Source organism: Alligator mississippiensis, chromosome 1 (assembly GCF_030867095.1).
Source record: "Alligator mississippiensis isolate rAllMis1 chromosome 1, rAllMis1, whole genome shotgun sequence".
Lineage (NCBI taxonomy): Eukaryota > Metazoa > Chordata > Crocodylia > Alligatoridae > Alligator > Alligator mississippiensis.
In genome coordinates this window covers 234,397,504-234,410,646 of record NC_081824.1, presented here as the reverse complement: position 1 = coordinate 234,410,646, position 13,143 = coordinate 234,397,504, and the positions used below count along the sequence as shown (strand labels likewise).

At 46.7% G+C, this 13,143-nt stretch overlaps 1 protein-coding gene across 2 annotated transcripts; it reads right to left on the bottom strand.

Moving 5' to 3' along the window:
• Positions 1-244: 244 nt before the first annotated feature.
• On the bottom strand, positions 245-9,504 carry GINS1 (GINS complex subunit 1). Of its 2 annotated transcripts, none has more exons than XM_006259244.4 (7): positions 9,362-9,504; positions 8,082-8,146; positions 6,773-6,868; positions 6,120-6,210; positions 2,312-2,428; positions 1,299-1,373; positions 245-859 (listed from the first exon to the last, which is right to left on the bottom strand). In XM_006259244.4, the coding sequence occupies exons 1-7, from the start codon at positions 9,434-9,436 to the stop codon at positions 791-793; spliced, it is 588 nt and encodes a 195-aa protein (XP_006259306.1). In that variant the 5' UTR covers positions 9,437-9,504; the 3' UTR covers positions 245-790. The 2 variants fall into 2 exon arrangements, with proteins under 2 accessions (XP_006259306.1, XP_006259307.1); XM_006259245.4 differs by lacking the exon at positions 9,362-9,504 and adding an exon at positions 9,253-9,355.
• Between the last annotated feature and the right edge of the window lie 3,639 nt (positions 9,505-13,143).

The window sequence follows — 13,143 nt, the reverse complement described above, 5'->3', positions numbered from 1 at the left end:
TATGAAAGAGCCCAAAAGGCTTATTCTAAGGTTGTGGATCCCAAATACTGGAGCTGGGCAACAATTTTGTAGAGAAAGAGAGCAGGAAGGGGGTGTTCTAGTCAGATTCTGAGGATGTCTTGGCCTGGGCCAAGAACCTGTCCCAGCTCTTTGTATCCAAGAGTTCATTCCCATTCAGATTGCAGTGGCATGCCTGCAACAGTCTCAGGTGAGACTTCCTCACAAAAGACCCTGGAGGCAAATAGATGTAGTAGGAAGTATATTTGTAATGGATACAACATAACAAATCTGTCTACAAGAAACATCCTCTCTGTTCTATTGTAAAAGGCAGTTTAAAGGTAAGTCTCAGTATAAAATTGGTACATACTCTATGACAACTCTGGAAGATGTGGGAGAAATTGTTCTCAGTGCTTTCAGATGCTTCACTGTACATCTGACCCCACTGGGCATGTCAGCCAGTTTCATGCCTCCCCCACTGCACAGAACTTGATAAAACACAAGATGCACTTGTAAAAAAAAATCACACAGTAGTCAGAGGAATCGGGCAGAAGAAGTTCCTGATACCACCTGGACTTGAAGTTTGCTAGGCTACCAGTTGGCATCTGTTTAAAATGCTGAAAAATACTTCTGCTTGGATATTCAGTAAAGAGATACTGCACATCTCCTAATAACAGGTGAGGGGTGTGCTTTGGAGTGAGTTTCAAAGCAGAATGCAGACACATGGCTGTCACTGTTAAAAATCACGTTAAAACATGTCCGACTCCTTCTTAGAGATGGGTGGTGGGTCCAGCTAGGACAAAACATGCTCCAGGATGCCTTGTCTGATCAGCTGTTCACACTTCCATCGTGGTAAAAAGTGCTGAAAGAGAAAGAAAGAAGCTTGTTTGCAGTTCAAGGTAGAAACCATGCATTTTAACTTTAACCACCTTCTCACACAACATTACTGGAGCACAGAGGAGAGGCACTAGGGCTTGTGAGGAAGCTGAGCCCTTGCCCCTGTTATGTTTTAACCAGACCCATAGCACTGTGCCACGTGGCAGCTCAAACTATAGCCACTAATGTCTCAACTCTGCCAGAAAAAAAAAAAAAAAATCACTACCCATTGCATGTACTTCTGTGCTGTAGTGAAGTAAATAGGTCTAGCCACGGGAAAAGAATTAAAGGGACAGCATCAAGGGAAGGTGTACTGAAAGAACCCCACCCTCCGTGGGCAGATGCGTGATTGCCCTAGCTAGTTGCTATGTCTCTAAGCTTTGGTTCTGGCTCCATGATAGGCCTGCTCCCTTGTCATAGGATACCTGGCTGTTCTTCTTCAGCAGAATTGTTGTGCCATCTTCAATCTCAAATTCTCCATAATCTTTCAAGCATCGAACCTAAAAAGGAGGAAGGAGAGAAGTCTCATAGCACAAGGAATCCAGGGATGAAACTGTTAAATTCCTAGCTCCTCAGCACAGGTCACCAGGACAGTGTTAGATACAGAGGCATTCATCCCAACCTAGCGCAGGGAGATGATACAAAACCAAGCAGCTTCAGCTTAATTGTAGGTCAGCTCCCTTGTTCTGCCTCTTCTGCTGATGCCAATTCTCTATGCATCTACTTATGTAACATTTATTGAAGGAAACCAAGCGTCTGGAGTCTCCTGTCAAGGTGGAAAAAGCAAAGGGAAGGGATTCCAGCAAGGCTAGTCAAAAGTCTTCTAACAGTATTTCCTCCTTCCCCCACCAGAAAACAGTGATTTGACACAAATCTGTAGACATTTCAACTAAAATGTATATCATTCTAATCTCCACAGAACAGAGCATTTCAATAACTGGCCTTGAAACAACATCCATTTGCATGACGTTCTATATTTAAATAAATCAAATAGAACACCAATTTCAAACGTATACATTCATTTAAATAATTAAATGCCACTGTTAAATGTATAAAGAGAAGCTGAAATCCAAAGTTGAATTGGTCCCAACCAATCTCCTGTGCATTTCATTTTATAAGAACCATTAATTCTAACTGCTGAATCAGAAACTTCTCCTGCTTCCTGGAGAAATGTCAGAATGTCCTACAGAAGGGGCAGTCCAAGTCCTCAGAGCTGGGGGTGATGAGGAAGAGGTTGTTGGGCACACAGATGTAGTATTTATTAGTAGAAGGGGCAGAACTTGGTGCTCTACTATGTATGCTGAAACACTGCCTCAGCTGCCAAGTTGTGGGTGGATGTTGCCTGGTACAAATTATTTTTGTGGTTCAGTCAGTCATTCTGTCTCAGCAATACATGTTTTCACAAAAAAGTAATGAATGATCCCAAATTCATACTTACTTCAATGTACAAGCTTTTGGGAGGTTTCATGTCCTGTGTAAGGTCCAGACCTTCTTCGCCTCCCAAAGACCTCATGTAGGTAGCCAGAGACTTTTTATATCGATTGAACCACTCCATCTGTAGATATAAGAACATCCGATGGAACCAAACACTTGCTTTCAAAAGCCATGATTGCAGGCAATGTGCAGGAAGACAGCATTCGAAACTGTATAGCTTGCATTACTGCAATACTGGCAAAGACTCACATGGGCAAACCAAATACAATGGGACATGTGTTCATGCTCCCTACCTCCATTTCCTCTACTCTGAAAAGTAATGATTATATCTGCCTGTTCCCTCAGGGAATTCAGTGTATTCACACTTGAAGAGCAATTAGATGTCTTGACAAAAATTTGCAGAGTAATTATCTATAAAGATTTTCATCAAATACAGTGACAGATGAAAGCCACACTAGATGCAGGATACAGAAACCAGCTTTTAATTTCTAAATGCTCAGTGTCTGCATGAGGTTACAACAGGCAGGATTCAGAGAAAGAGGCAGGGATTGATGTCTTATAACCATTTAACAAATGCAAATAACACTTTCCTGTGTTGTAGCCTGTGGGCACGTCTATACAAGATGCTTTACTCAAGATTAGAAGCAACTACAGGTGTGCAGTAAGCATCAGCATCTACGTGTGCAGACACCTACTGCACAGTAATTGGGTCTAAATGAAAGTAAATTTGCTACCTGCAAATGCAAGTAGCAAATTTACTTGAGATTATTTACTGCACAGTAGTGCATGTGTAGACACCCAACCAAGAGCAAATGTGCTCCTGGTCAGCTGGCCAGCAAGGGGCAGGATTGCTCCCTGCCCCCAGGAGCTGCCTGCTGCTGTGGTGGGCTCTGTCACCAGGGCCCAGGTGGGGACAATCCTTCTCTCAGGGCACAGGTGGGAGATCCTTCTCTCCCAGGCCAGCCCCACAACCGCGGAGCCAGCACTGGGGAAAGAAGGAACTCCCAGCTCAGGCCCCACAATTGCAGAGTGAGAGCTGGGAGCTCCCTGCTGCTGGGGCAGGGGAACATTGTCTCCACCTGGGCTCTGGTAGCAGAGCCCACCCGAAAGCAGACACCTCTTAGAGCAGGCTTGTCCAACATATGGCCCACGGGCCGCCCTGCGGCCTGCCAAGCTGTTTTCTGTGGCCCGCGGTGCTGCAACGGGAAACGAAAGTAAAGAGTTTACTTTCGTTCCCACCCCTTGTCCCTCCCCCGGCCCCTCAGCAGCTTCCTAATGGCTGCTGAAGGGCTGGGGAAGGGACAAGGTTCCCACACGCACTGCGTCAGCTTGACATTGCCCACGTGGTGTGTGTGGGAAGAGGAGTAGCCAGTGCCACTCGGGAGAGGATGAGCCCAGCCGGAGCAGCAGGGGCTCAGCTGCATTTTCCCCCTACCTGCGCTGGTCAGTCCCGAGCGGCACACAGCTCCACCGCCACCTCTGCTAGCTGGTGCTGACCCGGGCGGGTCTGTCGCACCCGGAGCAGCACGCGGCTGAAGCCAGATTCCCACGTGCTGCTGGGGCCAGGAGGAGCCTGGCCGGGTTGGCACTGGCCAGCAGAAGAGGCGGCGGAGCCTTCTGCCACTCGGGACTGACTGGTGCAGGCAGGGGGAAAATGCAGCTGAGCCCCTGCTGCTCCGGCCGGGCTTGTCCCGTCCCAAGTGGCACACAGCTCCGCTGCCGCTTCTGCTGGTCAGTGCAGACCTGGCTGGGCTCCACCCGTCCCCAGCAGCTTGTGGGAAGCTGGCTTCAACCATGTGGTGCTCTAAATGGGATGGACCCAGCCGGGTCACCACCAGCCAGGAAAAGCAGCATGCAGCTGAAGCTGGCTTCCCACATGCTGCTGGGGACGGGAGGAGCCCGGCCGGGTTGGCACCGGCCAGCAGAAGCAGCAGCGGAGCCATGTGCCACTCAGGACACGACGAGCCTGGCTAGAGCAGCGGGGGCTCAGCTGCATTTTCCCCCTGCCTGTGCCCGTCAGTCCTGAGTGGCACATGGCTCTACTGCCACTTCTGCTGGCTGGTGCAGACCCGGCCAGGCTCCTCCCATCCCCAGTAGCACATGGGAAGCCAGCTTCAGCTGCGTGCTGCTCCAGATGGGACAGACCCGCCTGGGTCAGCACCAGCCAGCAGAAGCGGCAGCAGAGCCGTGTGCCGCTCAGGACTGACCAGCGCAGGTAGGGGGAAAGTGCAGCTGAGCCCCTGCTCCTCTGGCTGGGCTCATCCTGAGGTTCGTTTCATGTTTGTAAAATGCTTGGAGAGCTCCACATATATATTTTGCATTTCTATGCAGTGCATCTTTTGACTTATTTGGTTGGCACCTTGGGCTGAGATTTTCAAAGCTGAGTCAGAAGGCCAACTTCCATTAAAGTGAATGGGATTTAGAGGGCTCCAAATCTTTTACGACAACTTCGTAACATGCCTATCCACCCCTTTTTGCAAACCTCAGCCATAGTTTGGAAGCTCAGCCAAAGAACATAAGAGCATAAAAAGTGCCATGCTTGGTCAGCCCCATGGCCCATCTAGCTCAGTATCCTGTCCCGAACAGTGGCAGAGGTGGATGCTATAGAGGGAGAGTTTTGAACTGGTTATTTAGACCGATTTCATTGTCACTTCCTGCAACTTCATTGGTGTCAAAGGTCATGTGACATCACTTCCTGATGTGATACCACTTCCGGTGAGGTCTTTGAATATGGCTTGCCGGCCCGCTGGGTGATAAAAAGTTCGTTATCCAGCCCCACGTTCAAAAAGGTTGGACACCCCTGTCTTAGAGGCAGAGAGCAATGTCCCAGCCCCTGCCAGGAGACAATGGTCTCTTGGCCCCTGGGCTAGAAGCCAGGGGGAGCCTACAGCTGCCTTTGGCTGCTGCAGGGGCCCAGTGAAGGGCTGCAGCGAGCAGTCTGCCGCTAGGACCAACAAATCTGCTCCTGCATCCCTGCACATGTAGATGCGTGCCTGGGACAGTTTACTCTAGAGTAAACTGCTCACGGATTATTTACACGTGCAGATGCACCCTGTATCTACCACCCAGAGTACATGTTGAATCCCTAAATTCAGCACACTTACACCATTGAAAATACTGGATATCCAATGCAGGCTCTGCACAAAACCTGCAAATAGGAAACCCCTGCCATTCTGGTTAGTCAAATAGTTTCAAATCAAGTCTTTGGACTATATGTCAAGGCAAAAGAGAAAGTGCCTCATTCAGTAAGAGTCTCCTCCCTCTTCAAACATACAATAGCACAAACAAGAACAAAGCTGCCTGCCCCTGCTGAATTGGATGTCATCTATTATCACTGCTCAATGTCCACCCTTTGTTTCCTCAACAAGAGGCTGGGGAAGTCAGGGGCAAGTATAAACTCAACTAAGCAAAGCCAACCTGCTAGACCCAATATAGTTCAGATTCATCCCAGGCTATTCAATGGTAACAGCATTAACGGCTCTGTTGGACAATCACCTGTTAAAGGCAACCAAGATTACTATGCAGAGACATGCTACCTGTGGCTACTGGTAACAGTAGGACAGGCTTTATGAAATTGGAGGACCTTGAGTGGTGCTGAGCACTACCTGTAAGTTACTAAGCACTCAACAGCTGGATGTTGAGCCCTGAAGAGCAGCAGAGAGCACATGTATTCACAGACTGCCATTTAAAGCATTTAGATTTTGCAGAGAAAATAAATAATTTCCACGACCTCCCAAATCCTCCCAAGAAAACCTCCATTCTGTTTTGAGTCTGTTAGCCATACGTCAAAGTTTACAACCAAGCCAGCTTACTTCTTCTGCTGACATGTGGAATCGGAGGGCATTTGGCAAGACGCTGCCATATTCCCACCGAAGTGCTCGGATCCGAAGCAGCCGGTCATACCTGGAAGAGTTCACAAGACATGAGAGGCACTCCCTTCATGACAAGGCAACACTAACCTTACAAAGAATGGGGACTGCACTTCTGACTGACACTAGCTTTGGGTCTTCACAATGAAATGCAGAACTTAGTTGCTCCTTCCACAGCCTCACTAAAATCATACACTTGAACAAAAACAAAGCCTTGGCAGAGGAAGGGAAAGCAGAGACATCCCTCTACTCATTTTAACCCTCATTGGTAGCATGCTCAGATACCCATCTAGATAAATATATTCAGGAGGGGGCATTATTTAAGAACTGTGAAAAAAATATGGAGGTTAATATTTTCGAGTGGCCTCTGATTCTTGATGCTCCATTTTAAACACGCATGGGGGCCAGTGATGTGAGCTGGAGTCATGGGTGCTCAAAGACCTCTGAACATCAAGCCTCAAAAACTTCCAAGAAACTGTAAACAAAAAATGCTAGTGACACCTCTTCAGTTTGCTGCTGCTTAGAGATTCCATATACAGACTATACTCTGGTCAGAGGTGGTTACTGTGCACCATGCCTGCCACTAGGAAACTTACAGATAGGCAACAACGCATCGACGATTACGCAAGAGAGAACAATGACGAAACTTGATTGTCGAGATCAAGTTGCCTCGTCCCGATTTTGCTTCGTTTCTGGTTAAAGGCAAAAAAAGGATGTCATGTTATATTGATAACATATTTAGTCAAAAAGATATTCCTTCCCTAGACCCTTCACCCCTTCCAAGCTATATTTATGCAAGATGCAGATGCAGTTTGAATTTGGAATCTCTCTGCAATTATGGAGAGGAAAACAAGACCGCAAGTTAATGGGAGGGGGGAGCAGGGACTCACTTATCAGCTGTTCTGTGGTAACTGTCTATCCATTTCTTACACTGCAGCAAGTGAAAGAGAAAATGGGGCAGCTTAGACCCCCCCGCCAAAAAAGAGCTAAGCTACTAGTTTTGCTTCCACCTACCCTGAGGCAAGAGACAGTTAATATGGAGCAGGTAATAAATGGCAAGTCCTCATCCGTATTAGACTGCTGCAATTTTTCTTTTGGTCCACATTCTTTTTTCCCCCTCATACTTTTGAACCTGCGTGTAAATATGAGCACTCAGCTTCTCTTGACCCTGTCAACCAGTTTGCAGTTTTGTATGTTCTCAAAACTAGTTTTACCTGCATTGGGAGATTTTTATCTCTTTGAAAACATTCACAAAAAAAGAACTGCCAAATAATTAACAGACCACTCTGCTTTTCAACCCGATACACAGGCTTGGCTGAATTTCAGAGATATTTTAAATACAAGTAAAACTGCATCTTTCTGTGAACGGTGATACTTCTTTCCTGTATTGGGGGAGGCTCCTTTCCATGCCTACATGGACTTGCACAACTGAGCAACTCCTCTACAGGTGACCAGACAAGTGGCTTTCACACCGATACACAGGACTGAGTGGGAGATATTTTAATCCACACCATGCCAAACTATTTTTAAAGTGTTATTTTGAACAAAACTGCCTGGTTAACCCGTTAAACCAATTGTTTAAGATTAGATTCCTGGTCCCTTCAATTAAACAAGGGGTTTCTAATTTACAACTCCAGGGTTGCCATCAGAAGGCTCCATCATGACAGTAAAGAATGATCGTTCCTGCCCCTTGCATATTGTTTTGTTTTTGCATGTTGTATTTTAAGAACCTTTAAAAAAAAAAATATCTAAAAATCACAAACAAAGAACAAACTCAAATAACCTCTGTAGATCTCCTTTAATGCATATGACAAAACAAAGATGCTCTTCTTTGGCATTTCTAAGTTAAATGCATCACCTTTTTTCTCTGGGTAGACAGCTGTCTACTCAGGCAACTGCACTTACACATCAGCCTGGTTCTGTTCATATAAAGCTTTCATCTCCTCGAGAACTTGTCGGATTCCATCCTCCTACAAGACAAAAAGCAGGGTTTCAGCAGATGTTTTGACATAACAATCAGCTTTGATCGTATAGATTATATCCACTGTGCTCTTTCACAGACAGGTTAACCTGAAAACTCAAATAAAATGCTTAAAAAAAATAAACAAGAGACTTCAGTTCCAGAAGGGTTCTGATCTCCTCCAACTCTGGAGAGACTTAAAGTGACATAACCCAAGTCAGTATTATCTGAAACAATTAAAAATCTTGAAAGGCTGATGAGAAAACAGGCAAGGCAGATGTTTGGGCACCATCCTTCCTGTACTGTTATGCTGGACGGTTTACACCAACCAGCCAACAGTGACTGAAGACCCAGAATTTGGCAGTAGACAAAGGAGTGTGCCTGTGGAAGGAGGGACAGCCACAACAATGTAGCATCTCCAGCAGCAGCAGTGCTGAGAAGCCCTCACAAGATAAAATTTAACTACTCACAGGCCACATGCACTTGTAGCTGCCACATTAACAGCCTGATCACCATATTTGGGGTCAGGAAGGATTTTTACCCCAGGATCAGAGTGGTATGGGCTATGGGGCTTTTGCCTTCCTCTGCAGCAAGCGGTGTGGTCCTACCCAGGACCTCATACACTGACAACATTTCATAGAGGCAGGATGTTGGCCACTGTGGCTCCCCTGTTCTACCTGTGGCACATCTATGTTGGGCCAGGTCTGACAACAGTCTTATGTAGAGTTTAGATTATGGTTTAAGCAGGATGGTTTGGACTTTGCTGATCCTGCTTCAGGCAGGGGGCTGGACTAGATGACCTCCAGATGTCCCTTCCAGGCCTACTTCTCTATGACTCTGCTCTAAAAGATGCTAGGTTGCTGCAATCTGCCTCTTTTTATGTAAAAAAACAGAAGCGACAAGAAGTGAAACCCTGACATTGGCACGGGAGGTCTGGGGAAGGAGTCAAAGAATTGCCCAGAAGTAGGGCTGGAAGGTACCTCCAGAGGGTATCTCATCCAACCCCCTGCCTGAGGCAGCGTCAGCCCCATACACCCCCCCTTCCCCCCATACAGCCATCATCTAAGCTCTACACACTACTGCCAACCCTGACAACACAGACCACGAGGAAGCCACCTAGGCCGGAGCCGCCTACGGGGGCAGCAGGACCGTTCCGCCCGCTCCCGCTCGCAGGCCGACGTCCCCGCGACACAGGCAGGGCGGAGCGGGGCGGCGCGGGGCTCACGCTGAAGGCAGGCAGGCTGCCGTCGGTGGCGCGCCGCAGCTCCCGGACCAGCTCTACCGCCCGCTCGCAAAACATGCTGGAGTGCGCTGGGGACTGCGCAGCTTTCCCGCGGCCGCCGGTCCGTTCCGCCAATGAGAGGCGTGGAAGAGCCCAGGCCACGCCCCCTTCCCTACAGGCACTGGCGAGGGGCAAATTTCTCCACGCTCGAACGGAGGCCGCCCCGCTCCCCAGCTTTTCCCGAGGAGCGGCTCCGCCCCCGAGCCCAAAGTGGGCGTGTCTCGCCATGCTGCCCCGCCCCCTCTTCTGTTCCGTGTGCTGAGCGGGACTGGTATCAGTCCTGTCGCGCTGCCGCTGCCCCTTTGAGCTCCTCTGCCTGCTCCGAGCCCTGCACAGCCTGCCCGCTGCCCCGACGGGCTCTCTGGGGGCTCACCCTCTCTTCGCTCTCCCCTCTTCATCTGCACTTGGGCTTCCTCCAGCCCCTCCTTCCATGTGCCCTGCCCCCTTCTCTGCCCTGCCCTTCCCCTTCTCTCCTCAGGATAGACCCCCTAGGGCTGCATCCTCCTGTCCTCCCTGAGCCCCTCCCGTACACTTGCTAGGGTGTGTCTACACGTGCATTAAGGCGCTTTAATGCGCATTAAATCTACTACCTTCATTGTGAGATACTAGGAACATGGGGCATTTTTCCACCTGCTCCAGATATGGCAGGGCACCAGGAGCTTTAATTAGCAAACTGCCCTAACTAAAAGCACCCATGTGTCATGTGTATCAGCATTGCCATGTGTCCCTGCACTGAAAAAATGGCAGAGGGGTGCTTTGAACTAAAGCTCATCAAATGTGTTTTATTTCAAAGCGCCCTACTGCCATTTTTTCACTGTGGGGACAGGTGGCCATGCTGATACACATGAGGCGGAAGGCTGCTGGAGCCTGGCAATTTCTGGGCTCCAGCAGACTCAATTAACTGAGTCTGCTCCAACATACTGGATTTACAGTGCATTGGAGCAGGCTCGGTGCATGTGTGTAGGAGCCTCACGAGGTACTAGGAAAATGCACATGAGCCTGGCTTAATGTGCATGGACTAAAGAACACGGTTTTTAAATTATGCTTAATGTACATTAGCCTATTTTAATCTGCATTAAGTAAAAAGCACAGGTTTTTAAGCGATGCTTTAATGCACATTAAAGTAAGATAATGCGCATTGAAGCCCTCAAGTACATTAAAATAAGATAATGCACATTAAAGCCCTCAAGTTCCTTCCTCATTCAATCCTCCTAGCACTCTGAGTGAATTAGAGCAGTTGGTGCCCACCTTTTGTGCAGGCTTGCCACAAATTAGCCCGATGCCCTCCCCAAGTGCCATCCCAACCCTCTTCCTCTGCCCAATCTGCTGCTTTGCTTTCTGCTCCCTAATCTGTGCTCCCTGCCCAAGCTCCTCCTTTGCTCCCTGCCTGATCTCCTGCTGCACTTTCTGCTCCCTGTCCTATGCTCTGCTGTCTTGCCTGACCCCTTCCCAATCTGTCATGTGTCACACGCAGAGACTGCCTGTGCCACATGAAGCACTGGTGTTGCAAAACTGGAAAACTGCACCCATGAGTTAGAGCACACCTGATCCAGACCTGACTACCTCTCATATTGTCTTCAATCCATGGGCCTTAGGACATGCTCTGTATCCCTAAGAGTAACAGAAAGTCATGAGCAGCCTGATGCCTGTTATGAACGTCTGGAATGCCACTTAGCAAAATAACAGTAATTTTTGCAAGTGGCCTTTATACTCTTACAATAATTCCGGATATGTTCTGCTGATATCTTGGATTTAAAGTCTGATAGGGAGTTATTTTTAAAATTAGTTAATATTAACAGATGTTTTAAAGGAAATGACAAAGCATAATTCAGTGTATTGTCCAATACTTTGTATGTCTTGTCTGTATCGTATGTACTTTTGAACTGAAGACTTATGTTGAAATAATGGCTTCCTCTTTCTTAACCCACCTACTTTCTGATTATCCCTGGAAATAAGTCTAATGCTAAATTTATATTGCATTTATCTCCACATCAAAATGCTCTGTTACAACTATGAAAAAAAGCTGCCAGATGGAAAAGGATGGATGAGAGACTGCATCACATGAGTTCTGTTTGGTCACCAGTGGCGGTTTACTTTCCTGCGCACAAATTTCTTCTTGCCTTTTCTCTTAAATTAAGGGCATGGCAGTACCAGTGTCATTTCTGGTATACTGTCAGAGGACTACAGTACATGCAACCTTGTAGGGACGAACTCAATGATGACATAAATCTAGAAATCCAAATGGCACGAAGATCTGAAAGGGTGTAAGGACTGACCCCTGCATTTGTTGCTTAGGAGTTTCTTCTCAAATATGATGGTCAGATAAGCTTTAATTTTAGACAATTCTGTTTAGTAAATGGCAATAAGCACACAGATATTTATTTAACAGATAGATTGGTTTCAGAATATTATTTATTTCAAATTTGCATTAGAAAGCATGTCTCTTTAAACTCTCCAATCTTTTTGTTCTGAATGTAGTGTCCAGCGTAACTGTAAATCACAAAATTTATTTTGCCAGCAAACCTTTCAAAATATGTGTTTCCCCCCAAGCATACCAAAAGCAATTAACTTAAAAGAATCTTCATGTAATAATGTGAAACTCTTCTGGGAACTGCTGGAAACACAATCAAGTGACAAATATCTCTGTACATGGCCCAGTGAAATACAGTGATATTTCAGATAGCTATGTCAACCAACCAAGGTGCAAAGTTGTAAGTCTATCAAGGCAAAGTTTGATGGGAAAGACAACCTGTAGCAACACAAGGTGGAAGGTGAAACTCAATGGCTGTGCAGGGGCCTAGAAGAAATACTACTTCTGCTCATGTGGAATATTCTCTTTGTTATAATTTTTGAGCAGTAAAGGCTGCACTGAAGGCTACAGGGAGATTTTTTATTTTCTTTCTCTTTCATATAGTGTCAGATAATTCCCATTTGCCAATTCACTCTTTACATTTACATTTTTTGAGTGAAACTGGCCAGGCTTACCCTGAACCAAAAGCTCATTTGTGGTATCAAAAGGGAAGATGCCAGATAGCACGCTTAAAAGGTTGTGAGTGAAGAGAGTGTGGTTTATTGCTTGGATTTTTGGGGGGCGGGGGAGCCCCCACCTCTGAGATACTGAGTGCCTATGGCCATGCAATCCTGCTGTAGGTGGGATATTCCTGCTTTCGGGAATAATGACCTGTCATCTTTTCAGAAGAGGCATGATAGTGGGAAGGCCTGCTCTTGGTAATGTGTTGCTCACGAGCCTAGCGAAGCAGCTCGGGCACAGCTTGGAGACCTCCCAGTGTTCCCAGGTCTTAAATAAGAAATGATAGTATTGGAAGCTCAATTTTTTTGTATTTCCTGAAAAATTATAGTACACTGAAAAACTATACTAATAAATATGCAAATAAGTCTTCTTATTATTTTCTTTATATTGCTCACTGTAAGTTGCCAGTGAGTGAGAACTGGGTCATCAAAGTTGAAGCATTTCTTTATTTTGAGGCAAGCATTCATAAGAAAGTGCTAACAGCAAACCCAAAAGTCAGTTAAGACACCCTAAGAGTGACTTACGTTTTGCATATAGTGCATCAATTAGCAACCTTAAAAATTGTTACACGTTTTGCAGTCATTGTGGTAGAGGTGGTATCTTTTATGAGACCAACTAGATCCGGGGTCAGCAAGGTTTTTGAGCAGAGTGCCAAAAACACCCACAACCTTGACTTGTAAGATGTTGGCATGCC

Bases quoted from the DNA above. Each gene is read 5' to 3' on its own strand.
- GINS1 (XM_006259244.4), bottom strand. From the start codon at position 9,436: ATGTTTTGCGAGCGGGCGGTAGAGCTGGTCCGGGAGCTGCGGCGCGCC. The intron at 1,374-2,311 runs GTAAGTATGAAT...CCTCCTTTTTAG, and splicing joins CCAAAAGCTTGTACATTGAA to GTTCGATGCTTGAAAGATTA. The intron at 860-1,298 runs GTATCCTATGAC...TTTCTCTTTCAG, and splicing joins TGCTGAAGAAGAACAGCCAG to CACTTTTTACCACGATGGAA.